At 62.4% G+C, this 25,347-nt stretch overlaps 8 protein-coding genes and 1 pseudogene across 8 annotated transcripts; 6 read left to right on the top strand and 3 right to left on the bottom strand.

Moving 5' to 3' along the window:
- Positions 1-72: 72 nt before the first annotated feature.
- On the top strand, positions 73-7,132 carry ACA1_070560 (zinc finger domain containing protein; the record flags this gene model as incomplete). The annotated part of the gene is made up of 19 exons (XM_004352924.1): positions 73-1,981; positions 2,087-2,387; positions 2,513-2,552; positions 2,698-2,854; positions 3,149-3,243; positions 3,354-3,453; positions 3,602-3,744; positions 3,933-3,987; positions 4,141-4,212; positions 4,322-4,662; positions 4,791-5,015; positions 5,201-5,447; positions 5,564-5,751; positions 5,871-6,011; positions 6,084-6,233; positions 6,328-6,463; positions 6,565-6,742; positions 6,829-6,965; positions 7,062-7,132. 19 exons carry the CDS (start codon positions 73-75, stop codon positions 7,130-7,132), a joined length of 4,686 nt encoding a protein of 1,561 aa, XP_004352976.1.
- A 331-nt stretch (positions 7,133-7,463) lies between these two features.
- On the bottom strand, positions 7,464-8,490 carry ACA1_070570 (Sar1family small GTPase; the record flags this gene model as incomplete). Its single annotated transcript, XM_004352925.1, has 6 exons — positions 7,464-7,492; positions 7,600-7,681; positions 7,781-7,909; positions 8,012-8,181; positions 8,248-8,367; positions 8,448-8,490. The coding sequence occupies 6 exons, from the start codon at positions 8,488-8,490 to the stop codon at positions 7,464-7,466; spliced, it is 573 nt and encodes a 190-aa protein (XP_004352977.1).
- A 296-nt stretch (positions 8,491-8,786) lies between these two features.
- Positions 8,787-10,504, top strand: ACA1_070580 (Vps23 domain containing protein; the record flags this gene model as incomplete). The annotated part of the gene is made up of 7 exons (XM_004352926.1): positions 8,787-8,819; positions 8,934-8,982; positions 9,112-9,264; positions 9,550-9,854; positions 10,019-10,149; positions 10,248-10,376; positions 10,441-10,504. The coding sequence occupies 7 exons, from the start codon at positions 8,787-8,789 to the stop codon at positions 10,502-10,504; spliced, it is 864 nt and encodes a 287-aa protein (XP_004352978.1).
- A 287-nt stretch (positions 10,505-10,791) lies between these two features.
- On the bottom strand, positions 10,792-12,366 carry ACA1_070590 (uncharacterized protein; the record flags this gene model as incomplete). The annotated part of the gene is made up of 5 exons (XM_004352927.1): positions 10,792-10,855; positions 10,932-11,179; positions 11,409-11,754; positions 11,920-11,961; positions 12,092-12,366. 5 exons carry the CDS (start codon positions 12,364-12,366, stop codon positions 10,792-10,794), a joined length of 975 nt encoding a protein of 324 aa, XP_004352979.1.
- A 420-nt stretch (positions 12,367-12,786) lies between these two features.
- ACA1_070600 lies at positions 12,787-18,768 on the top strand (annotated as a pseudogene).
- A 186-nt stretch (positions 18,769-18,954) lies between these two features.
- ACA1_070610 (Myotubularin, putative) lies at positions 18,955-20,156 on the top strand (the record flags this gene model as incomplete). The annotated part of the gene is made up of 5 exons (XM_004352928.1): positions 18,955-19,203; positions 19,320-19,470; positions 19,573-19,760; positions 19,958-20,062; positions 20,091-20,156. 5 exons carry the CDS (start codon positions 18,955-18,957, stop codon positions 20,154-20,156), a joined length of 759 nt encoding a protein of 252 aa, XP_004352980.1.
- Positions 20,157-20,199: 43 nt separating this feature from the next.
- On the top strand, positions 20,200-22,019 carry ACA1_070620 (Myotubularinrelated protein; the record flags this gene model as incomplete). The annotated part of the gene is made up of 8 exons (XM_004352929.1): positions 20,200-20,497; positions 20,586-20,667; positions 20,807-20,831; positions 20,921-20,970; positions 21,081-21,181; positions 21,250-21,299; positions 21,426-21,767; positions 21,888-22,019. 8 exons carry the CDS (start codon positions 20,200-20,202, stop codon positions 22,017-22,019), a joined length of 1,080 nt encoding a protein of 359 aa, XP_004352981.1.
- Positions 22,020-22,205: 186 nt separating this feature from the next.
- Positions 22,206-22,923, bottom strand: ACA1_070630 (Rasrelated protein ORAB-1, putative; the record flags this gene model as incomplete). Its single annotated transcript, XM_004352930.1, has 2 exons — positions 22,206-22,648; positions 22,734-22,923. The coding sequence occupies 2 exons, from the start codon at positions 22,921-22,923 to the stop codon at positions 22,206-22,208; spliced, it is 633 nt and encodes a 210-aa protein (XP_004352982.1).
- Positions 22,924-23,216: 293 nt separating this feature from the next.
- On the top strand, positions 23,217-25,062 carry ACA1_070640 (RNA recognition motif domain containing protein; the record flags this gene model as incomplete). Its single annotated transcript, XM_004352931.1, has 7 exons — positions 23,217-23,620; positions 23,686-23,818; positions 23,894-23,980; positions 24,143-24,198; positions 24,342-24,488; positions 24,684-24,758; positions 24,918-25,062. The coding sequence occupies 7 exons, from the start codon at positions 23,217-23,219 to the stop codon at positions 25,060-25,062; spliced, it is 1,047 nt and encodes a 348-aa protein (XP_004352983.1).
- Between the last annotated feature and the right edge of the window lie 285 nt (positions 25,063-25,347).

Genomic DNA, 25,347 nt, shown 5'->3' on the forward strand with positions numbered 1-25,347 from the left:
CCACCCTCCTTGATCCTTCAACCCCCCTCATCGCTCCACGCCACAACCTCTGCCCATTGCCCTGCCGTCGGCATGGAGGGCTACGCCGAACATGAGGATATCGATGACGAACGCGAGATGGCTGCCTCGGTGCGAAGGAGCAGTCGAAAGCGCAAGAGGCCCGCCCTCAACCCCAGCAGCTCCAGCCACACGGAAGAAGAGCCAGTGGTTGACGATACGAGAGCCTTCAATCCGACTCGCCCCATCCCAACGCCACTTGCACGTTCCGAACCACAAGTTCAGATTCAGGTGGAAGAAGAAGAACGACAGCGAGACCCGGGCACCACGGCCTCGCTGCAGATCGAAGATGACACGAGCATGAGCATGGGCGTTGAGTCGCACGGCAACGAGCAGGTGGAAGAGAAGAACAAGACCGCCCAAGAAGGAGAGGGCGACGAGGAAAAGAACAACACGTGCGGCATCTGCTTCGAGGAGGTCAAGGAGCGGGGCGTGCTGGACTCGTGTCGCCACGCCTTCTGCTTCGACTGCATCCACCGCTGGTCCAAGGTGGCCAACTCGTGCCCGATGTGCAAGGCCGCCTTCTACACCATCACCCGGCAGCACGACGTAGCAGGAGGCGAGCTGCAGCAAGAAGGAGCCGCACCGCAAGAAGAAGAAGAAGTAGAGCAGGACAACCCGCCCAGCAAGAGGAGACGAGGGCGCAAGGTCACCAGCCAGAAGAAGAAGAAGCCCAAGAAGAAGCCCGACGTGGTACGCGTACGGCCCAAGAAGCAGCAGTACCGCTACTCGCGCCGCGAGATCGAGGACATCGCCCGCGCCGCCGAGGCTGCCGAGGCCAGCCAGCCACACCACCACCACCACCACCCTGGCCACCGCTACGCGAGCGCGTCCCTCCTCAACCGCATGCTGGGCCACCCCGACGCAGACGCCCTTCCTGCTGCGTCCATGGGCTTCTTCTTCGGCCTCGCAGGCCCTGCCGACAACGATGAAGATGAAGACGAGGACTTGGACGAGGACGAGATGGAAGGCCTCCGCTCTGGCGAAGAAGAAGAAGGCGAAGGCGAAGACCACGACTTCCTCCTCTTCGCTTCCGGAAGGGAAGACCGATCGCGCCAGCTTCTCGCATCGACCACCAGCCCCGCCCCCACGACGGCCCGTCGACGCACCCCCTACCAGCCTCCGCGACAGCGACAGCCGACTGCGGCGCCCCACCACTGGGAGTCCCAGGCAGGCGCCGACCGCCAGCTCGCCGGAGCGCGCGACCGTATACGCAGCGTGCTCGAGTCCCGCGCCCGTATGCGCGTCGACGGCGGTCGCCTGGGTCCCTTCGCGCGCTACGGTGGCCGCGCGCCGTGGATGGCGCCGGCTTCGGCTTCGCTCCACCACCCGCCGCCCACCGTGGGCGGAGGTGCGGCGCTGCACCACGCCGCAGACTTTCACCGGCAGCAGCACCAGCATGCGATGGCCCAGGGGCTCGAGAGCCTGAAGGGCATGTTCGGGGACTCGATGGACGCCGAGGTCCTGGAGGCCGTGCTCCAGCAGGTGGGCGGCAGCGTGGAGCGCGCTGTCGACGCGCTCTTTGCCATGCAGGGCGGCTCCGGCGACAGCCCCGTGGCCTCGTCGGAGGACTCGTCGACGTCGACATCGACGTCGTCTGCCACCGCAGCTGCATTTGTCGACCTGACGACAGACTCTTCCGCCGCTGCCGCTGCGACGCCCGCCGCGTCGTCTCCGCTGCTCTTCGAGTGCTTGCCTCCTACACATTCAACGGGCGCCACGGCCAGGCCCTCACGCGCGCCGGCTCCGGCCTCGGCCTGGAGCTCGCCATCGTCGCCGCCCGAAACCTCCATGTCGGCTCCCATCATTTTAGTACCCGACGAGGACGTAGAGTTCATCGCCGAGCGTCAGGTCAAGCCTCGGCGCCGCCACCTCGGCCTCCAGCGCACCGCCACCGCCAGCAGCTCACCCGCCTCGGCCGACGGTGCCGACTACAACCGACCCCGCCCGAGCCCCTCGTCCGCCTCCTCGGCCACTTCTTCGCCGTCGCCATCGCCATCTCCGTCTTCCCCTCCTTCTCTCGGCTCAGTTCGCCGATTCCCTAAGTTCCCCGGGCGCCGGTTCTGCCCACCGAGGCCGCTCAGCTCCACCACCTTCTCCGCTTCATCATCGCCATCATCCTCTTCGGCGCCTCTTCTTCCCCTTGCGCTGCCGCCGCTGGTGCCGGACGACGTGGATCGCCGGCCCGACGTGGGCCACGAGGAGGGCATGACTTTGGCCTGGCGCGACTTTGCCGAGGTACAGCGCGAGACCAAGAAGGAGCACAAGCGCAAGCTGCTTGAGGAGCGCGATCAGCAATTGTCGTCCCGCCCGCTGGCCAGCGCTTCGGCGTCCTCGTCGCCTCCACCACCTTCTTCCTCTTCCGGCGGCCGCCCACCACTTCCTTCCACCGGCCTCACCAGACGGCGATGAACCACACGCCTTCTTGTACAGAAAAAAATAACAAAACCAAAAGAAAACCAAAGGAAAAGAAGGACAACAAGAACGGAGGAGCAGTGAGTGAAAGAGCACACAATACGCCATGGTACGTTTGCGTGGTGTTGTGTGGCGGGTTTGCAATTGCGAGTGAGGTGGCCATTTTTGTTCGTTGTGGGCAGCTGCTGAAGGATTGAATGCGTTTGTGGGGGGGGGGGAGTACAGAAGCGAGGAGCAAAGCTGTTCAAGCGGAAGAAAAAGAAGAAGGACAGGAAGGCCGGGGACGAGGACGATGGCGGGGACTCCGGGTCCAGCTACGGCGACTACACCGAGGACGACGCCTCCAACGCGGACGACCTCGACACCGCCACCGCCACCGACGGTTGACCGTCACCCCCTCGCGCTGCTGCTGCTTCTGGCGGTGGTGCAACCACTGACACGACTACTCTACAATGCAGGGGAGAGCTCCGACACGGAAGAACCGGTTGCGTGGCGCCCCCAGCTTGTGGACAGTGACTCAGGTTGCCAGCCGCTTCCCACCTGCGTGCTCTTCTCTCTCTCTCTCTGATGCGCCTGCGGCATCCACCGTCCGCGTGAGATATGGAGTCATTGCGTGGTCGTGGCGGCGGCGTGCTGACGTGTGCCCTTCGTTCATTCGTGTTCGTGCGTCGCGCAGAGGAGGGCGAGGAGTCCTCGGCCCCGAACGGCCGGGAAAGAGGGCGCTCCGTCCCGACGAAGGCGGCCAGCCAGAGAGCCCCCTCCCCGCGACGGGTGCCCCACCACTCCCACAACAACCGCTACTTCTCTCTCTCTCTGTGTGTGTGTGTGTGTGTGTGTGTGCGTCGGTGCGTGCTCATCGTTGTGCGTGCGGTGACCGTCAGCGGGACGAGGAAGAGGACGAAGACGGTAAGATCTCGCAGCCGGTCACAGACCCTCTGGGCCTGCTCGGCACCCTCTCCCTCCCACCGGCCCTCGACAAGTGTACCTGCCCGCCGCCCAAAATCCCCCCCCCCCATCGCATTCCATTATCTACACGACACGGCGTGCTGACGCGGCTTCTTCTTTTTCGTTCTTCTTCGTTCTTCTTCTCTCCGTCCTTCCCTCCAATGACTGTGCACGGTGGCACCAGCGTCCCACGTGGATCCGTCGCGCGATGGGTTCGACGCGCGCAAGTATCTGGGCGACCTCCACACGCAGACCTCGTACGCCGACCTCCAGCAGGGCGCCCGCACCCTGCGCTCCCTCCTCCGCGGGCAGGAGATGCAACTCAAGGTACCATTGTTGACGCCTTTCACCCACCCCTGCCTCCCGACGATTCGCGCGTAGCGCGCAGAGCTCCGTGTGCTGCTGCTACTGCTACTCGGCGTTGCGCTCATCCCCCTCCCCCAATCGACCACCGTGTCTTACCCGTGGCCGCGCGTGGCATGTTCTGCCTTTGCTCTTCGTCGACGTTGCTGTAGACGTTCGTGCGGGACAACTTCGGGCGGTTCATCTCGTGCAAGGACTCCATCGACGGTATGTAGTTCATTTATTCTCTATTATATATATATATGCCGATTCCTCTCTGCACAGCCATGCTCTGAGTGGCGCACCTGGCGAGGCTGTTGTTGAACATTAGTGTTGTCTGACCGACGCCATATCGTGCGCACTCGCACCGCCGCACCACAGGGATCTACGAGGAGATCAAGGACAACGACATGTCCCACCACGCCATACAGAAGCTCAACGACACCTACATCGGTACGCCCGCCCTGCCGGCACCTGAAAGAGCTGTGCACAGACTGTCTATCGTGTGGTGCCGTGTGTGCCGTGTCGTGTCGTGCGCGCATTCCTCACGCGCGGCGCGCAGACTTGCAGTTGCGGTCGGACCGGCTGTTTGGGTCGCTGCTGGAGCGACGAGCCGAGATCGAGGAGAAGCGGAACGTGCTGGCGGCGCTCAAGCGGTACCAGACGATCTTCAACCTGCCCCTCACCATCCAGCGCCACCTGGACCAGCACGAGTACGAGAAGGCCGTGCGCGAGTACAAGAAGGCCGTCGGCTACCTGGCCGGCACCAACGTCCGCATCTTCGTCAAGGTCTCCGAGCAGATCAACTCCCTGGCCGACCGCCTCCGCGACCGGCTCCTCGCCTCCCTCCGCGACCCCGCCCTCACCCTCGCCGAGCACGACTATCACATCGGCCTCCTCCACGTACTTTTCCCCATCTATACCACATGACCCAGCCCTGCGCGCTGCTCTGGTGCAAACCGTGTTGTGTGACGTGTGCGGTGTGTTGCGTGTGCGTGTGCGTGTGCGGTGTCGCGCGTGGGGCGGTGCAGGACCTGGGCGGAGATGTGGACCCGGCGTGGCACTACCTGAGCAACGTGCAGGCCAGCATCGTGGCCGCGCTCACCACGACAGATCCACCGGCAGACGAGTCCGCCGACGCTGTCGGGGGCGGCGGAGCCACCACCACTGCAGCGGGAGGCGGCAGGCTGCCCGCCATCCGTCGCCTGTGCAACGTCCTCCTCACCGGCTTGCCCTCCCTCACGCACATGGCCCACGTCCGCCCACCCGCACCGCCTCGAGTACGCTCATCCACTCACCCACTCGCACGCACGCACGCGCGTACTGTTGTGTGCGCACACGCACGACACTCACGAGAGAACACGCGCGCACGCGGGTGGCGCAGGGAGAGGAGGGAACGCGGAAGCTGGTCGAGGAGTGCCTCGCCCTCTACGCCCAGCAGGTGCGCGCTGCCTTTGCCGCGCCCGATACGGGAGAGGCGACGACGGCCGGCGGAGTGGCGGTGGCGGGGGAAGGCCGCGAGCTGCTGGACGACGTGCGCCAGTGCATCCTGGAGGTGGCCGCCTGCGCGAAGGGCCTGGCCCCCGCTCTCGCCGCCGTCGACCTGGGTCCCGGCAACCTGCTCGCCCCGCTGATCTCCGAGCTCTCCCTCCTCTTCACCTCCTCCATCCGTCGGCACACGCTCGCCCGTACGCGCCTCAGCCACATGCCACGACACGACACGACAAATCACGCCACGCCACACGACACGCCACGATCAGCGACACACCACACGACACGCGTGGCTGATAGGGACCGAATGCAGGAGCGGCCAAGCTCTGGGAAGACGGCGCGGAGCAGGGGGGCGCGGCCTACGGCGACGCGGATTCGCCCGACGACGCCGACGCCGACGTAGGCAAGGGCTGGGGCGCCGACGTGTACATGGCCAAGCGCCTCGCGGCGCTCCTCCGGTCCGCCCTCCACCACTACCAGAGCCTGCCCGCCATTGAAGAGGTACGCGTCCTTTCGCCGCACACGACACGACCAACGACACGACACGACACGACACACGACCAACACATCGCCTGTACGCTTGTCGTGTGGTGTGGTTTGCTTGTGTTTGGTGGATGCAGCGAGTGCTGGATGAGATTGAGTCACTGGCGCTGGAGACTGTCAAGGCCTTCGCCGACGGGCTGCACGCGGCCTGCTGGCCCGGCGACGACGAAACCCGAAGCATCGCGCTCGCGAGCGCCCCGCGCTACGGCGCCGACCTCGTACCGCCCCGCCCCTGACCACTGCGTTTGACTTTCTGAGGTCAACTGATGATGGTCGGGGGCTGCACACAGGGCGCTGAGGAGAGGATGATCGTGGCGATGGCCAACAGCGCGTACGCACGGGAGGAAGTGGTGATCCTCATCGAACGACTCATCTCCACCCTCCGACCTGCCACCACCGCCGCCGCCGCCGCCGCGTCTAAGCCGTCCACGTCCTCGACCGTACGCCCCTCCACCACCCCCTCCACACGCCCCCGGTGTGAGGTATGACATGACTCTGTTTTTTCGTTGTGTGTGTGTCGTGCGCGCGACACAGACGGTGGTCGACCACCTGAGCACGCTGGAGAACCTCCTCGCCGCCGAGTACGTGCGGTGCAAAGCGGCGCAGATCTACGCCCTGCTGGGGCCGGCCCTCGCCGACCAGCTCGCCACTCCCTTTTCCGCCCCGCCGGGTACCCCACCACCACGCCTGAGTCTTTCCCCCCCCCCATCGTCTGCCTGACTCATTTGCACCCTCCGTTGGTGGTGCGGGGGGGGGGGTGCAATGATGAAGAGGTGCGCGAGTATGTGATCGAGGTGGTGGCCGGCGTGGTCACCGCGCAGGCGGAGCTGGCGCCGGTTGCCCTCTTGGTCAGGACGCACATCATCACCAGCCTTCTGGAGCGGATCACGTCGTGCTACGAGGAGAGCCTGCGCTCCCGCCTTCCTCCGCCCACCCGGAGCCGCCCATGGTGCGCGTCGTCCTGCTATCTCCCCCCCCCGCGTGTGTGACTGCTGTCCGTACGGGCACTCAACCCGGCTGGTCGCGCGTGTGCAGGGATGGGGGCTGCGCGCTGCAGCTGCACACGGACGTTTTGTTCCTGCAGGCCGCCTTCGCTCAGCGCCTGTCGCCCACCGCCTCGGCAGCCCTCACCCGCCTGCAGAAGTCCTTCCTACCCCGACTTACTTCCACCCGTACGCCTCCCTTGTCCATCCATCCACACTCTCCCACACGCGCGCGTGCGTGCGGTGCGCGTGTGGCGCTGCTCACTCAAGTGTGTGGCTGTACAGAGGAAGAAGCGCGGGCCGCCGTTGGCAAGGGAATGGCAAACGCAGCCCTCATCCTGCGCGCCCTCCAGTAGTAGTGTGGCCGCTGGCAGAGCGACGGAAGAAGTGGACAAAGGGTGCGGACGATGGTGTTTATTGATGGGGGGTGGGGTGGGGTGGGGTGGGGCGGATGGGTGTGTGGTGTACTGTACTGCCGTCGTGCGTGCAAAACGAAAAAACATCCCCAAGGGGAGATGAGAGTAAAAACAACAACTTCGGGTGATGGGTGTGGCAGCCGCTCTCCACGTCGGTGTTCTCCCTCGCATATGTCCCTTCGTCGTTAACTGTTCAAAGTGGTCGGCGGTGATGGTTGTGTTGAAGTTGGCGTGGCGGGTGGTCAAAATAAAGGCCTCTTTGCCCTTCGGCTTACAGGTAGTTCGACAACCAACGGAAGCCTGCCCAGCAAGAACGCAAAGAGCAAGAGAGAGAGAGAGAGAGAGCAGTTAGCACTCTAGCGTACAGCCATGCAGTCTGCATGTGCTCGATGGAGAGGAGAGCTAACCTTCGCCATAACCGCTGCGCTTGACCACGCTGCACATGAAGATCTCAATGGGGCGGATGTTGTCTCCCAGGGAGGTCTTGTTCTGCACGTAGCGAAAAAGAACGAGCGAGAAGAAAAGGTTCGTCAGTTGTTCATCTCCACTCTCTACATCTAGATCAACGGTCTTGCAGGAGAGACGCACCTTGCCAGTGGTCTGGTGGAGACCAAGGGCCTGACGGAGCTCGGCCTCAGAGGCGGCCTTGGGGATGTCGATCTTGTTGCCAAGCACAAGGAAGGGGATGGTCTTCAAATCGTCGGCAGAGAGCAGGCCCTGTGGATTTGCCAATTGGAAAATAGAATAATGTTAAAAAATCCCACAAAAACGGAAAAATCTTCTACCAATGATGATGCAATTGCCATGTATGCAACGTACGTCGAGCTCCCTCTTGGACTCAGGGAAACGGTCGCGGTCCACGCTGTCAACAAGGAAAACAATGGCATCCACGTCGGCGTAGTAATCCTTCCACACCTTGCGGGCAGTGGTGTGGCCACCGAGATCGTAGGTCCTGAATCTGATGCTGCCCAGAGTCAATTCCTCCATCGCTACGGGGGGACAGATTAGATTTGGATTAGAATGATTTGAGTAGAGGGGGCGTCGGGTGCGCGTACTGGGGTGGAAGGTCGGGTAGTGGACGGCAAGGCGGTCATCCTTGAGCATGTGAAGAAGGGTAGTCTTTCCTGCATTGTCGAGGCCCAGGAAAAGGATCTTTGCGCTTTTGTGGTAGAGACCTGCACAATGCCCGCCCCCATTTCGCTAGATGAGCATCCATTTGCAGGCCGATGCAACGGAAGGGCAAAGAAAGACGTACCCAGGAAAGAGAGAACACCCCAGAACCAATCGAAGAGATACATGATGCGGCGAGAAAGAAGAAAGTAGAATGTAGGGATAAGGCGGTAGAGATATAAAGGACAGCGCTGGCGATCTCCGCAACACAAAGCACCCAGACGAAAGAGTCAACAGGGGCGCCTTGCTGGCGTGGCCGCGTGCCCGGGCTTTGCACGTTCCCTCCCTTGAAATTTCGCCCGCCTCGCCCATTCGCCACCAGTGTTGCCCAGCCCACCTATTCCGGTCTAGGGTGGTCATTCCCCCGAACGTGAACATCAAATCAAGCGAACTTCGTTGTTGATTTCTACGCAACGAACGAAGCATGGAGGCCGTGCTCGACACCCTCAACCAACTGGTTCGCTCTTCTCTCCACCCGCAGTTGCGGCCCCAATTTTCTAATGCGCCATCGCAATTTGATATGAATACACAGTATGCGACAACCCACCAGAGGGTAAGGGCCGATATACAGAAGCTCCTTGCTCGCGTGCCAAGCCTCAAGCCCAAAGAAGACACCTTCGGTACCCCCCCCCAACCACCCGCCCTGAGTTGTCCCGTTCTTTTGCTCTGACACTTCCCATTTATTATTATTATTATTAAATTAAAATTATTTCTGTCACTTGTTAATACTTCGCTGGGGGGGGGTGTAGTGAGCAATGAGGGGGACTCGTATCTGCTGGTGGCGCTGGTGGGCACCGTGCCGATCAGGTTCCGCACGAACCAGTACAACATTCCCGTGGAGGTGTTTGTCGTGCGCGACTATCCCGAGAAGCCGCCGCTCTGCTTCGTGCGGCCCACGCGCGGTATGGAGATCCGCCCGCGCCACAAGCACGTCGACTCGGCCGGCCAGTGCTACACGCCCTACCTCTCCGCCTGGCAGCCCGCCCGCTCCGACCTCCTGGGCCTCGTCACCGACCTCCAGACCATCTTCTCCACCGACCCGCCCGTCTACGCCAAGCCGCCCTCCTCCTCCTCGCTCTCCCCCTCCTCCTCGTCGCCATCATCGTCGGCCCAGCAGCCGCCACCTCCCACCGTCGCCGCCGCCGCCAAGCCGCCCGCCACGCCGCCGCCCGCCTACTCGCCCGTAGGTACTGCCTACGGCTCACAGCACCCGCCCGCCTACGGCCCGCCGCCGGGGCAGCCGGCCCATATGGGCGGCGGATACCCGGGCCACCCCCACCCGCACCACCAGCCGCACCAGCCGCCACCGTTCGCCTCGGGCCAGCCGGAGGGCGGCCGCAAGCGGGAGCTGGAGGAGCGGATGGCGCGCAAGGCCAACGACGTGTGGCAAGCCGTGTCGGCCGACGTGAACCAGTTCCACCTCGTCCAGCAGCGACTCCGCGACGGCTCCTCGTGGCTGCAGCACTCGCTCACCACGCTCGCCCACGACAAGGTGCCTTCCCACCACCAACCCCCCCCCCACTGGTGCATGCACGCGTGTCGCTGCCTTGCTCGTGGTTTGGGACCCGGCCTGACTGCAGACTGTGTCGTGTCTCGTTGGTCGTGTCGTGTGTGTCTTGTGTCGTCTGTGTCGTGTGTTACCTGGAATGTGTGCAGAGGGAGCTGGATGAGTACTTGCGGGCGGCCGAGGAGAAGGAGCACGAGACCCGGCAGTGGATCTCCGAGAGCGAAACGGTGCAGCTGGGCGTGGACGACCTCGTCGTGCCGGCCGACGCCCTCTCCGCGCAGTACTACTCCCCGCCCTCCTCCTCCTCCTCCTCCTCGAGCGTACCGGCCCTTCGGGCCTAGACTCGGCTAAGATGGGTTCTGTCTCTCTCCTGTGCAGAATGATGGAGCTGGTGGCGGAGGACGCGGGGATTGAGGACACGCTGTACTACATGGACAAGGCCCTCCACTCGAACACCATCGACCTGCAGACCCATCTCAAGGCACACATTCCCCCCCCCCTTGAGTTGTGCCGAGCCATTGCTGACTTTCACCTTTCTTCCTTGGGCGCAGTTGACGCGCAACTTGTGCAGAGAGCAGTTCCAGAAGAGAGCCCTCGCCATGCGAGTGCACGAACTGCAAAAGCAGCGCATGTGAGGCAATACGAACCAGCTCCCCTTCTCGATTGAATGTACATAACAGCCATACGCAGTGAGGCAACAACACAAAAAACAACAAACACTTGTCTCCACCCAAACTTGTAACAAACACACGTTTGGTGGTTTGAATTTTAATTCTTTATTTTTATTCCTTGACTTGGTCAAGGAACGTCAGTGGCACAGGGCGCGATAAATAAAGGCTGTGGGTGTGGTCATGGTACAGTACGGCGGGTGAATGTCGATCACGACGCGGTTCAGGAAACGATCGTTCAGGGGCGTCGTCGCCTACATGAGCACGCACGCGCTGCAGCAGCCGTCGCCCGTGACCACCTGGTTGACCCCCGCATGCCTGCGGTTCCATCGGCGCGCGTTCGTTCAGCCAACCCACCACCCACCACCACCCAGAGACGGTAGAGGCGGCGTACCGCTGGTGCGCAGAGAGGAGGGGCGCCTTCTCGGTCGGGGAAGGCCCCGCTTCGATCAGCTCATCGGCGAGCCGTACTCGCGCGGCGTGCCTCGTTTCGGCCTCCTGCTTGTGGGCGCGCTCCACCTCCTCCGCCCGCTTGGTCTCCGCCTCCACCGCAGCCGCCGCGGCCGCCTGCTGTCCTCGGTGCTGACTCTGGCTCTTCTTCTCGCCCTTCCCGCCTTCGACCGCCTCCCGCATTTCTCGCACCTACGCCCCACCGCAGCGACCACGTCAGCAGCCACCATTGCACCAAAGAACGAAGCAAAGGGGGGAGAAAAAGAAAACGAAGGCGCGTGGTGGAGAGAGAAGAGAAGAGAAGAGAAGAGAGAGAGAGAGAGAGANNNAGAGAGAAGAGAAGAGAAGAGAAGAGAACCTTGGCGAGGAGGTCGGGGGAGTAGGTGGCGGGCTGGCTCTCCATGGTGCGGAAGAGGTCGACGAGGCCCTCGGCGGCCAGCATGCGGGTGCGCGCCGAGGGGTCTTCGTCGGAGTGCTTGGCGGGCGCGTCCTGGGCGAAGAGCTGCGCGAGGAGGAACGCGCCGCGGCGCAGGACCGGCGGGTGGTGCGGGTGGTGGCGCATGGCGAAGGCGAGGGTCTCGACCATGCCCTGTCGCCGCAGCTCGTCGTAGACCACGCCCTGGTCCTCCTCGCTGAGCTTGAACACGAAGCGGGCGATGCGCTCCCACATCTGCAGGATCTGGTCCGTGCGGCGCTGGTCCTCCACCACCTCCTCCGCGTTCAGCAGCACCAGCAGCACCTGGTGCGCGCCCTGCTGGAAGAAGTACCTGGTACCACGTGCAACACAACGCACGACACGACACGGCACGGCACGGCACGGCACAACAGGGCACACGACACACAGCTGTCAGTTCTCCACGCGTCGGAGCAAAGGAGAGCAAGCCAAAGAAGTAGAAGAAGACGTAGAAGCAGAGGTGGTGGGGATGGCGTACTCCCAGGCGGCTCCTTCGTCGCGGCCGCTGTCCTCCAAAACCCTGCGGTGTGAGCGAGGAGGAAACGGGTGAGCTTCTACGACTACGACTAAATAATAATTGATCAAATAATTGCCCCCTAGTAATAATTAATAAATAATAGAATAATTACGAAAACACGAAGAGGTCCTACGAGAGGAGTCGGGCGATGGATTCGAGGTCGAGTTGCGAGTAGAGCTTGAGGTTCTCCACGGCCTCCACGAAGACGGCCTGCGCGCGCTCCTCTTCCTCCTTCTCCTCTTCGGCCAGGATGGCGAACTCGGCCATGAGCTCCTCCCGGTCGAGCCCCACCTTCACCGACTTGGTCTCGTCCAGCACCTGCCCGTTGGCATCACGCAACACCTCTCGCTCCTCTTCCATGTGCGGCTGATCTTCTTCTCCGCTACTATGCCCAATCTCTTCGCTCATTTCTGGTGTCGTGGGGCCAGGGCAAAGTCGTTGTCTGTTTGTGGCGGCGGTTGCAAATTATGAGGCCCACTGTTGGTCTGTTGCACGCAGTTAAGGTGGCGGGTGAGGTGGCGTTAAAGGCTTGTCGACACTAAAAACGGCCACCACCGGAAGAACGGGAAGGGGCTATCTCGCGGCTGAAGGTGAGGACAACCCGATCCGATCCATCCACTGATAGACTGAGGCGAACGTGGTGGTGGTGGACAAAAAAAATAATATTTCAGCACCTCCCGCCGGTCGCTAGTATTTACCGACTCTGCGGCCACCCTTGCTCACTACACTACGCTGCTCCTCTTCCTGCACCGCCTTTCTCCCGCGACACTCGGCTCTTGATTGATTTCCTCCTTCGTGTCTCGTCCTTTTCTCAAGCGCTACACTTCCATGGACCCCACCGGTACCCCCTCCCTCCACCACTACGTTATTTATTTATTTGCTTATTGCCTCAAGAGGGGGGTGGAGGACGCACTCAAGTGCCCAACATGCACCACACCCCACCACACCCACACCCGACACCACACTACACCACACCAGGCAGCACACCATGCACCACACCACATAGAGACACAAACTTTACATATTCCCCTCCCTTTACGTCTCACCCCCCATGGACGCACGTGTTGCTGCCTGGCGCGGTGCAGAAGGCGGAGACATCGCTGCGGCCGTAACTCGGCCCGCGCAGCCGCAACCGCCGCTGCACACGACCCACCACTGCTCCGTACGTGTCTCCCTGACCCCCTGCTCCAGCTCCCCCCCCCAACCCACGCTTGCATCTCTCTCTCCTTGCGCGGCCATCATCTCACGCAACCACGCAACCACGCATGCACCTGCATGCGCGGCCACCGCATCATCCAGCAGCAGCAGCAGCAGCAGCAGGACAACGATCGGGAAGCGGAAGACGATGAGGGCATGGTTGTGGAGAAAGAAGAAGAAGGAGGAGAAGGAGACGAGAAAAAAGAGCGCGAGGCGGAAGAAGAAGGAGAAGAGGGAGAAGGTGAAGGTGAAGACGACGAAGACCCAGACGGCGCTACCGCCGGCAAGGACGAACCTGCGGGCATCGAGATCGGGCGATTCTTCCGGTGAGCCCTCCTCCCCTCTCCTCTCCCTTCACCCACCCACGACACCGGCCCCGCCGGTGTGTGGTGGCGGCGGTGGCGGCGGTGGCGGTGGTGGTCGTGGTGGTGTGGTATGGGGTGTGGTGTGTCGTGCGTGCGTGCGTGCGGCGACGATGATGGTCATATGATAGAGCTCTGGCTGATGCGAGTGGTGTGACGGTCTTTGCTGTTGTTGGTTGGTCGGTCGTAGGTACAAGTGGCTGCCGTCGCGCCGTGCCCGCCAGACGACGATCCAGAAGATGGAGATGCAGCAGCTGCAGCGCCGCTTCGAAGCCCGCGAAATGGCCGACATCATGCGCTCCCGCGCCAACGCCTCCAGCCGACGGAGGAGACGACAGCGGAGCAGCGCCGCCACCGCATCCTCCTCTTCCTCCGGATCATCGCCGTCATCGTCGTCATCGAGTTCTGCAGACGAAGGAGAAAGCGGAAGCAGCAGCACGAGCTCCTCCTCCTCCGATGATGATGATGATAACAGTGACTCGTCATCGTCTCCTTCGTCATCGTCATCGTCGCGCACGGCCTCGGCTACGGCTCGCAGCCGAAGACGCAAGTCCAGCAGAGAAAGTCGAATGAAACGAAAGAGGGAAGCGCAGACCGACGAAGGCGACGGAGAAGAGGAGGAGGAGGAGGAAGGCGAGCAGGCGACGACGAAGGCGACGAAGGGAAAGGCCGTCGCCCTCAGCACTCGACGACGGCGGGAGCCGAGTGGTGACGGCGGCGACCAAAGTCCCCGCGGCGACTCGAAGGACCCGGACTCGTCAGCCAAGCCCGATGACAAAAGCGACATGAAGGAGAAGAAGGAGAAGGAGAAGAAGAAGAAAGAGAAGAAGAAAGAAAAGAAAGTAAAGAAGGAGAAGAAGAAGGACAAAAAGGAGAAGAAGGAGAAGAAGAGAGACAAAAAAGAGAAGAAAGACAAAGAAAGGAAAGATAAGAAGAAAAAGAAGAAGCGACGGAAGAGCGGCGGGGAGGAGGCCGACTCGGCCAGCGAGAAGCGGTCCAAGACGAGCAGCAGCAAGGGCGCCACCACCGCGTACGTGCCCTTCGCGACCACGACCAAGTGCGCCAAGTGCAACACCTACAACTGCCTCCGCGCGTGCACCAAGGCCATGTGCTCCCGCTGCTGCCCCCTCGACGGTACGTACCCCACGCACGACCTCATTCCCATCTCCACCCCACCACCACTCCATTCCTTCCTCCCATCCACCACACGCGCCACGCGATGCGCAACGCACCTAACCCCCCCCCCTCCGATGGCCCACGTGCAACACGTGCAGGGGAGCCATGTCGAGCGCACGCCGACCGCAGCAGGCGAACGGCTCTCAGCAGCGCCAGCCGGGGCACCAAGCGAACATCCGAGGGCGGAGCGACGAGCCAATCGCGGGACGACGGCGGGGAGGCCGACGACGATGACGAAGAAAAGCGGCAGCAGAAGAAGAAGAAGGCCAAGGTGGAGCACGCCGATGCAGAGGCGGTGGCGGAATCCATCAACACCGCCAACAACAGCATCGTCGCCAATAGCATCAACAACAACGAGCAGCCCGGCCCCACGTCCTCGCCCCACCTCAAGGAGGGCGAGGCAGCGCGGCGCGTGCGACGACGCGCGTCCTCGCAGCCGCAGGCCCAGCAGCACCGCAAGTGCGCCCTGTGCCACGCCAACAACTACCTCCGCCTCTGCCCCAAGGGTGCGTGCCCCCTATTGCCCCCAGCCCGCGGGCCACTTCAGTCAGTCTCACGCGTGACGTGGTGGCTGGTGGTGGTGGAATGTCAGCAATGTGCCGGGTGTGCTGCCCCAAGGACGGACCCATGTGCAGTCCGCACGCCCTCAAGGAGGCCCTCAAGGCACCCGCCACGGCTACGCCCGGCCCCGACGCTGTGCTCCGGCCCAAGCCCGAAGGCGGCAGCGGCCTTGGTGGTGCTGGCGGTGGTACGGCAGCCGGCGGCGCGAGCTCGCCCCAGCTGCCGCCCCACCCCGAGGAGGAGCTGGCCGGCGCCGTGGCGAGCTCTCCGCCACTCGCCGCAACGCCATCTCCGTCGCTGCCCTCCTCTTTCGCACACCCGTCGCCGACGGTGATCGTCACCCGCGCGGGCGACGGCAGCGAGCGAGGCGACGAGGCGCAGCAGACGGCGCGAAGCACTTCTCTTTCGGCTCCGGCGCCGCCCTCGCCCTCGGGCGGTGAGGAGGAGGAGGACGCGGGCGAGGCCGAGGAGGAGGAGGAGAGCTCGACCAACGCCCTCGCCTTCTTCCTCAAGAACGCGGCCGCGTCGCGCTCGGCGTCGCCCGCCCTGGACTCGACGTCCGACGCGCTATCGCCGTCGGCGTCGTCCCTGGACTCCATCCTCGCCGCCCTGCCCTCGGCCGCCCCGCCCTACGCCCTCGACCTCGGCGGAGACCCCGCCCAGCTTCTCGGTTCGGCCCTCGAAACCCCCCCCCAATCGTGCACCGATCGGCTCGCCATTCATTCAGCTGCCTCACATTCTTTTGTGTTTTGTTTTGTTTTGTTTGTTGGGGGGGGATGGCCATCAGGGGTGAAGCGGAAGCACCCGACGCGGTGCGTGCAGTGCAATTCCAACAATGCCCTCGGGGCGTGCCCCAAGTCGTGCTGCTCCATCTGCTGTCCCAAGGTGCGCTCCTCCCCTCCACCTCTTGTGTGTGTGTGTGGTTGTGTGTGCTCAGCTCACACGATGCCATGCGCGCGTGGATGCTGCAGGACGGGCAGCGCTGCCCCGCCCACTCCCACAAGCGGGGGTCGTCCTCGTCCACCTCCACGTCATCGGCGCCCTCATCGCTCCGCCCGCCCCCGGCCAAGCGGCGCAACCTCGCCACGGACGCGCCGCACAGCCCCTCCGAGTCCTCGGCCTCGGCCTATGCCTTCAACGATGCCGGCGAGAGCGAGATCCTCGCCACCCGTCGGGTCCTCCGTTCTGAAGACGTCGCCCGTCCGGCGCCTGCGGCCGCGGTACGCAATCTCCTCCCCACCACTCTTCGCTTGCCCCCCCCCGTCTGACATGGGCGCGTGTGCGTGTGCGTGTGCGTGTGGTCGGTGTGTGCTCAAAGGGGACTCAGTCGGTCTACCGCACCCTGAAGTGCGTCCACTGCAACTCGTACAACATGCTCCACTCGTGCGCGCTCCAGATGTGCTCCATCTGCTGCCACAAGAGGTGCGCGCGCCTCCCCATTCTCCGCGTGCCACGCGTGCCTCGGCTGACGTGTGGCATGTGCGCTTCGCCTTCGCGTTCACGGACATGTCCAGCCCGAGGGGGCCGTGTGCGGCCCATGTGCGTCGCAGTGGGGAGGTGCCAGGAGCTCTGCCCGACCACCACTCGAGCGGTGCGTCAACGACGCCGGCGGCGGGCTCCTCCCTAGTGGTCGGCAGCGCACCGCTCGGCGGCAGCCCCGAGCTCTCGTCATCGGACGAGCGGAAACCCAAGCCGCGCGGCCGGCCCAAGGGGAGCACCAAGAAGAAGAAGCTCGAGGACCTCGCGCGCCTCATGCGCGAGCACGGCCAAGGCGACGGCAACTCTGTGTCGTCTTCTTCGCTGTCGACGGCGGCGGCGGTGGGGGAGGGCGCATTCCAGCCATTCCTCTACCCGGCCCCGTCCCTTCCGCCTCCGCCTCTCGGGCGTCGCGCCCCGACACGCTCCGTCGAGGCCTCCTCGCGCCGCGCCAAGCAGAACACCCTGGCACGCATGCGTCAGCAACAGTGGCAGGACGACCTCGAAGACGACGACGACGACGAAGATGACGAAGATGACAATGATGACGATGTTGAAGAGGACGATGACGATGAGGGGCAACGCTCCAACGGACATGTTCACACCCTCCCATCAGACGAAGATGACGATGACGATCACTACGACGACGAGGAGGAGGAGGAGGAAGAGGATTACGAAGATGACGACGAGCGCTACGACGAAGGTGGCGCCATCCGAGCAAACGGGGCCGGCACCACCTTGCAGCTGTCTCAGCCGCCCCCGCCCAAGCGCCCGAGAGGCCGCCCGCGGAAGCTCAAGCCCACGCCAGAGGCGGCGGCTGCGGCCCCACCATTGCCGCACGACCTGGTGGCCATGACGCTCTCCACCTTCCACCACGCTTCGGACCTCGCCGAGGGCCAGGGCCAGCAGGCGGCGGCGGCCGACTACCACACCCGCGGCGACAACAACGACCAATGGAAGACGACGACGTCGAGGAGCGACGAGCCGGGTCGCGGCCGAGCAGACGCGGAGCGCGTGGCGGCGGCGGCGGCAGCGGCCAAGACCGAGCCGTCGTCCGATGAGGAGTCCGCTGGCGGCCTTACGCACTCGCAGCAGGAGCGGGAGTGGGGCGCTGGTGACGACGACGGCGACGACGTGCCGACGTCGGTGGAGGAGGTGCTGGTGGACGACCTGCTCTTCCTCGTGTGCGGGCGGGACCACCGGGCCGACTTTGTGCGAGGCATGGCCGAGCCCACCTTCCTCTACGCGCCCAAGAAGGGCGCTGCCCACTACGCCAGGCGCCCCAAGCGACAGAGCATACGCTCCCCCTCGTACGCGCCTGCCCCCCCCCCCCAATCTCCCATCTCCCAATTAATTGCGTTGAGTTTGAGATGGCCAACTTGCGCTCACACGTTTGGGGGGGGGGGCGGTGTTGGCTTGTCTTTTTTTCCGCCGCACACACCACAGGGGAGCAAGCTGCAGCAACTGTTCCAAGCCCAAGAGCACCAGCTGGCGGGAAGGATGGATCCCCAGGGTACTTAGAATCAATCATCAGCTTTCTCACACGACACTACGACACACGCCGCACACGGCCCCACATGGCCCCACATATAATACGCGACACACAACGACCGCGTGTTCTCTCTCATACGAAATCGTGTGCGTGCAGGGGTCCACCTCGCCCATCATGCTGTGTCACGGGTGTGGCACCCGCTATGGCAAGGAGATGTTCTGCACCTACTGCCACTACATCTACATGGCCGACGAGGTACGCCCGCCTTGCACCTTGCCTTGCGCTGCTCCTTGCTGCTCACACCGGCATTCTGCTGCATCATGATGCGCGCGCGCGTGCGCATAGGACTGGAACACGACCAAGTGGATCGGCTGCGACAGCTGCACCAAGTGGATTCACAAGAAGTGCGAGGAGATTCACATAGGGCGCGTGATCGACGTCAAGGCCTACTACCAGTGTCCTACGTGCCGCGGCGAGATCATCGAACCGCCGCCTATCGGCGCGCCGCCCGTCGCCCACGATGAAACCGAGACCTTGTCCGACTGATGAGAATCACTACACATCATTCTATCGAAGGCTTCCCACCATCTTCGCCTCTCTCTCTCTCTCTCGTTTTTTGTGCGGAGTGCAACCAGCTTCTTCAGCTGTGCCTGTGCCATGTTCTGGCGACTGTTCCTGCTGGCAATTTTTCTTGCTTTTTTTTTTCTTCCTCTTCTTGTGAGGAAGAAGAGGATGAAGGCTGCGGCACCCCAGGATGAACAGCCGAACCCGAGCCCCAGCCCCGGCCCCAGTCCCAATAAGCCCAAAGTGGCCAAGCACCACAAGGCGAAGGGCCTCGTCGTGGTGCCGGGCGAGGTGGAGAAGTTCATCGGGGAGGCCCTCCTTCGATCCCACCCGGCATTTGACGTCGCCGCCCAGTTGTCTGGTCGCCTCCACCTCACCAACTTTCGTTTGATCTTCCTCCCCGACCATACCAGCCAAGTACGCCCCTCCCCATTCCCCCCAACAACGGGCGATACATAATAAATAATAATAAATAATAAACAAATAAAAATAAAAAATAAAAATCGTGGGTGTAGTGGTACGGGGGAGTGCAGCGCGTGCCTCTCGGCTCCATCTTTCGGGTGAAGTACTTCGATCGGCGAGACCGCTCCAACAAGTCGCACTCCAAAGCCAAAGCCAAGGGCGGGGCGGTCCAGCCCAAGACTCCCGCTGGCTACCACCTCATCCTCTGCCTCAAGTGCAAAGGTCTTTGCAAACAGCACCCTCCCCACAAGATGCCTTTCTCGCGCGGTTGTTCTTGCGCACTCACACCACGCCCCAACTGCGGACGCAACCTCGGGTGTGCAGACTTTCGGGAGGTGGTGTTTGCGCTCGACACGCGCGACGACCGGCACGCCGAGTTCTACGGGGCCGTGCTCAAGCGCACATTCCCGGCCAACGTGCGGGAGCTCTTCGCCTTTTCCTTCCGGCCCCCGTGGGAGCAGGTCGCCCGCTGGTCGTTTTACGACCCCCAGGAGGAGTTCCAGCGGCAGGGCGTCCTCAATCCCTGCTCCCAGTGGAGGTAAAACGCGGAACACACACCAACACGACACACACACGACACACGACACACACGACACACGACACACACACACCGGCTGAATGTGATGTGATGGCGTGTGCGTATGGCTGATTTTGGTCCAGGCTGACCCGGGTGAATGAGGACTTTTCGCTCTGTGCGACGTATCCGAAGCTGTTGGTGGTGCCCAAGTCCATCGACGACGACACCCTCCGCAAGGTGGCCGACTTCCGTTCCAAGGGGCGCCTGCCCGTGCTCTCCTACAAGCACGTCAATCAGGTGCGCCCCTCGCCGCGCCCGGCAGCAGCCTGCCAGCCTTGATTGCAAGGCCTTCGGGCTGAGCGAAAGGGCTGATTGGATGACTGAATGCTGATTGGTCACGCGAGCAGGCGGCGATCACGCGCAGCTCGCAGCCAATGGTGGGCCTCACGGGAGCGCGCTCGGCGGCTGATGAGAGCCTGCTGGAGGCCATATTCCGCGCGAATCCGCACGGCGGCAAGCTGCAGGTGCTCGATGCCCGCCCCAAGGTCAACGCCGTGGCCAACACGGCGGCGGGAGCCGGCTACGAAACGCCCAAGCAGTACCCGTTCATCACCCCGCCGCAGTTCCTGGGCCTCCCCAACATCCACACCGCCCGCGACGCCTACAAGAAGCTCCGCACGCTCTGCCAGCGGCCGGACGACCCCAAGTGGGCCGTCAACCTGGAAGCCACCGGTTCGATTTCCACCACCCACGCCAATCTCCACACGAAACCCTCCCTCGGGATTCCACCACGGTGGGCCGTACATTGACGTCGTGGCAGGATGGCTCGAGTGGGTGCGTCTCCTGCTGCAGTCGTCGGCCTACATGACGGAGCTGATCGACAAGCAAAGCGCGTCCATCCTGTGCCATTGCAGGTGAGCATCGATTCTATTTGTGTGTGTGTGTGTGTGGCTCGGGACACCGGTGTCGCGAGTTGTTGTATATTGAACCCTCCTCTCTCTTCTCTTCTCTTCTCTTCTCTCCGCATCTTCTCCGCGCCAGCGACGGATGGGACCGAACGAGCCAGGTACGGCATGAGTGTTGCGTGGTACGTTACAACGGTGCGGGCTGGTGGCTAATTGCCTCTCTCTCTCTCTCTCCTCCCCCCCCCTCCAGTTGGTGAGCCTGTCGATGATGCTGCTCAATGAGAACTATCGCACCCTGCGGTACTTCCCCATCCACTGCACTCCCCCCGTATTGCCGTGTGGCCCGTGGCTCATGTACCGTTTCTTCTTCTCCTCCTCCTTCTTTTCGGTGTCGCCGTGCGCGAAAACAGGGGATTCATGGCGCTGCTGGACAAGGAGTGGATCAATTTCGGGCACAAGTTCGGGGAGCGCACGGGCCACGGCCATCCCAACTACGCACACGACCAACGAGGTACACACAATCCGTGCGGCCTCTGTGCCTCGTGTGGCTGATCCTCCTCCCGCTGACTCGCCACACAGGGCCCATATTCCTGCAGTTCATCGATGCGTGCATCCAGCTCCTGCAGCAGGTGCCCTGTCCACTTCATCGATCGTCTTTCTTCTCTGCTGCATCTGGCGTCGTGTGCTGCACGCGCATGTGGTGACACTGATGGGTGGTGGTGGTGGGTGGGTGGTCGCGATGATTGATTGCACAGTTCCCGGCGTCGTTCCAGTTCAATTCGAACCTCCTGATCTTCCTCCTTGATGCGCTCTACAGCTGCCAGTTTGGCAACTTCCTGTGCGACAACGAGAAGGAGCGGGAAGAGGCGTCCGTGCAGCAGGAGACGACGTCGATCTGGACCTACGTCATGCTCAACCAGTCCGAGTTCACCAACGTCTTCTACCGGCCCAACCCCCACGTCCTCGTGCCCAACTGCTCGCGGGCCCGCATGATCTTCTGGGCCGAGTACTACCTGCGCTGGAGCCCGGCCCGTCCGCAGTACCTCGTCGAGCAGCAGCACTACGTGCCCGCTGGTGAGGCCTACCAGCTCTTCGCCGTACCTCGGCCTTCTTCTTCTTCTTCTTCTTCGCCATCATCATCCTCGTCGTCTTCCTCGGCACCGACGACGACCTCATCGACCTCACCGGCGGTGGATCCACCTCTGGGCGAGGGGCAGAGCGAGGACTGCTCGGCCAGCTCGCAAGAAACGACAGAACCACGCCGACCAGCAACTACTGCGGAGGACGCGGCACCGTTGACGAGCGCCACCTCTGCGCAGCCCCCACTCCACCAAAACGAAACGCCCTGAATGTGTGTTGCCATGATTGGTTCAATCTTCATCATTCATCGAGATCCATTCGTTTCCAAAAATGTGGTGTTTATGCTTGCTTGGAGGGGAGGGGAGGAAATAAATACAACGAGCTCGATGATGGAGTAAAACGAGGGTAGGCTAGGGATTGCGCAGAGGATGTGACGGTAGATGATGAGGGGCGCTTTAGAGGATGCACTTGAGGCCGCCCTTCTTCTTCTCCGGCTTGGCGGCAGCGACGTTGACCTTGTTGTTGTCTGACTGGCCCAGAGAGCCGCCACCCGATGAAGCAGAATCGCCAACGACCTTTTCGTAGACCTCCTTGACGAGGGTCATGAAGGCCTGCTTGACGTTGCTGCCGTCCTTGGCCGAGGCCTCAATGAAGGGCAGATGGAACTGGTCGGCGAACTCCTTGCCGGTGGCGGTGGAGACGACGCGCTTGGACACGAGATCGCTCTTGTTGCCCACGAGCAGCTTTACGACGTTGCCGCAGGCGTACCGCTCGATCTCAGTCAGCCACTGGCGCGCATTGTTGAAGCTCACCTGATCGGTGACGTCGTATACGAGGATGACGCCGTGCGCGCCTCGGTAGTAGCTGCTCGTGATCGTCCTGAACCGCTCCTGTCCCGCTGTAATGATAACATTCCCCCCCCCCCGCAAGAAACAGTGTTTAGGATAAAGCCGCTTGTGATGGAGGGCGGGAGGGACGCGTACCAGTATCCCAGATCTGCATTTTGATAACCTTGCCATCAAGGTTAACGGTCCTAATTTTGAAGTCGACACCGATGGTGCTGATGAAGTTGTCCGTGAAGGTATCATCGGTGAACCTCAGCAGGAGGGACGATTTGCCCACACCGCTGTCCCCCACCATGAGGATTTTGAAGAGGTGGTCGTAGTCGGACATGTTTTGTTACCGATGATGATGCTGCTGCGGCCGCCACAAGAACAGATGGAAACAGAACGCAGGCAGTACGAGACGACAGAAGGCGTTGCTTCGCAGAATGGCCTTCCAGGCGTGCCTCGTTTTTGTCGGCCAAGCCGCGAACGACTTGCCAAGAATGAAGTTTGACTCCCAAAACTGAGATATACCGATTGGTTTTGGCTATCAAAAACTCGTCCAACCGGGAAATGGCGTTTTCTCGACTTTTTTCGCGCTGAGTGCGCGGCAGCGCAATCGCGCAATTTGCTAGAAGGAAGATGGATCGCAGTCCCGAGAGAAGCGAGCGCGGTTCCGACCGCGACCGTGATAGGCATTCCGATAGAGATAGGGACAGGGACAGGGAACGTTATCGCGAGCGCAGCCGTGAGCGGGACAGGGACCGCGATCGTGATCGTGATAGGGACCGCGGGCGCCGAGAGGAGGCCGTCGATCCTGAGCGTGCCATCTTCGTGGGCAACCTGGATCCCTACACCACCACCGAGGAGGTGCGCGAATTGTTCGAGGGCAAGGGCGACATCCGCCGCGTGGACATGAAGCAGGGCTATGCGTTCGTTTTCCTCGAGAATGGGCACCACAGGGCCGTGCGCGAGCTCGACGGCAGCCTTCACGGTCGCAAACGCCTTCGCGTCGAGCTTGCCCGTGGAGACGGCCTCATCAAAAAGTTCGTCCCCCCCAGCATTGCCGCACAATTTTACACGATCTTACCTCAGGTGTTTACGGGAGCAGGCGAGAAGACGAGAGGAGACGAGATGCTGCCCGGCGTCCCAGCGAGACCCTGTTTGTGGTCAACTTTGATGCCATCTCTACTCGGGCCCGCGATTTGGAGGATCTTTTCAGCCCCTACGGACGCATCGTCAGGGTACGACTGCTGCTGCTGCTACTGCCAAGTTTCCTGCCCAATCACAAGTGCTGACATGTGGACGTCGGTGAGCAGATCGAGTTGAAGAGGAACTTTGGATTCGTCCAGTTCAGCGCTGTCGAGGAGGCCACCCGCGCCCTGGAAGCCCTCAACGGGACCAAGGTACCGCCTTCCCTCCTGCCCGGCCTCTCGACACCCAATTTGGGGTCTAGACGGGATGCGTGGTCTCTAGTCGCCGAACAGTGGCCTGCTCGCGCTCATCCCAATGGTACCACTTACGCGTGTAACGGATCAATTGGGATGGGCGGTGTCAACAACGTGCAGATGGTGGACAGAGTCATCAGCGTGGAGTACGTGGCTCGCGGCAGTGTCGAGTCAAGGTAAACCGCACTCCGCAACACCATCATCCACCCTCCATCATCCTCCCATGAGACCGGGGGCAATCGTCGGCTTGCGTCTTCGCCGCACCATCAAATCACCCCCCTCCCCCAAATGATACGTGGTGCTCCCATCTACTCGAGAGAGAGGGGGGAGAGAGAGAGAGAGAGGCTGAATTCCGCCCCTCAATCGCCCACGCCGGCGCAAATTTGGGCGTGACCCACCACCTACGACGAGTTCCCCCATCGTGCGCTTGCTCGCCATCGCCCACTTCATCACCCAAACCATCAACGTTGATGTCATCGTGTCCTACGGTCGCGGCCGGGCTTCTTTCTTCCTACACTACTACTCTCGACGTGCTCCACGTGCTTTGACCACTACCACCTACGTAGTAGCTAGCTGACCATCCATTCATCTGCCCCTACGTGCATTCTTCTTCGTCTTCGTCGCCGCCGCCGTCGTGCTCTTCCCTTCCCCATCCCGCCAGGAAGCGCGACCGAAGCCCCAGCCCGCCCCGCGGCGGACGACCCTCTCCTCCCCGCGGCCGCTCCCGCTCTCGCAGGTAACCCTCCAACCCCCCCCCCCAACATCCTCCTCTCGCACCCCTCTCTTAGTCTCATTCCTCGCAATCCGCTGACGTTGTGTGTGTTGTCTTGTACTGTATTTGCAATGTTAACATCGTCATGCAAATTACCGCCGCCACCAGCCCGAGCCCGCGCAGGCGCCGCTTCGACGATCCCTACGGCGAGAGGGACGCGCGCCGCGATGACCCCTATGCCAGCGGCGGGGACAGAGGTCGCGACAGCGGCAGCAGGAGATACGACGACGCGCCCCGCCGCTTCGAGGAGTCCTCTTACCGCCACTAGACAGAGATCCCCTGCCCCTCTCGGGAGTGATCCCACGAGCTCCTTCGCGGAGGCGATCAAAGAGGAGCCGACCCGATTGGGCCTTTCTCTGGTCGCGGAACGGCAAGCACCTTCTGCAATTTAAAAATAATAAAATTAAAATCCACATCTTCTTCTTTCCCCACTCACTCACACACGTGCCGCCCCTGGTGCTCCACGATGCGGCGTGTCAAGGTGCCCCCCCCCTCTCTAACCTCCCGCCGCCATCGACGACGCGTTGTTTCCTTGCTACTTGCCCCCCCCCCC

This window comes from Acanthamoeba castellanii (genome assembly GCF_000313135.1).
Source record: "Acanthamoeba castellanii str. Neff unplaced genomic scaffold scf7180000084603, whole genome shotgun sequence".
Taxonomy (NCBI): Eukaryota; Discosea; order Longamoebia; family Acanthamoebidae; genus Acanthamoeba; species Acanthamoeba castellanii.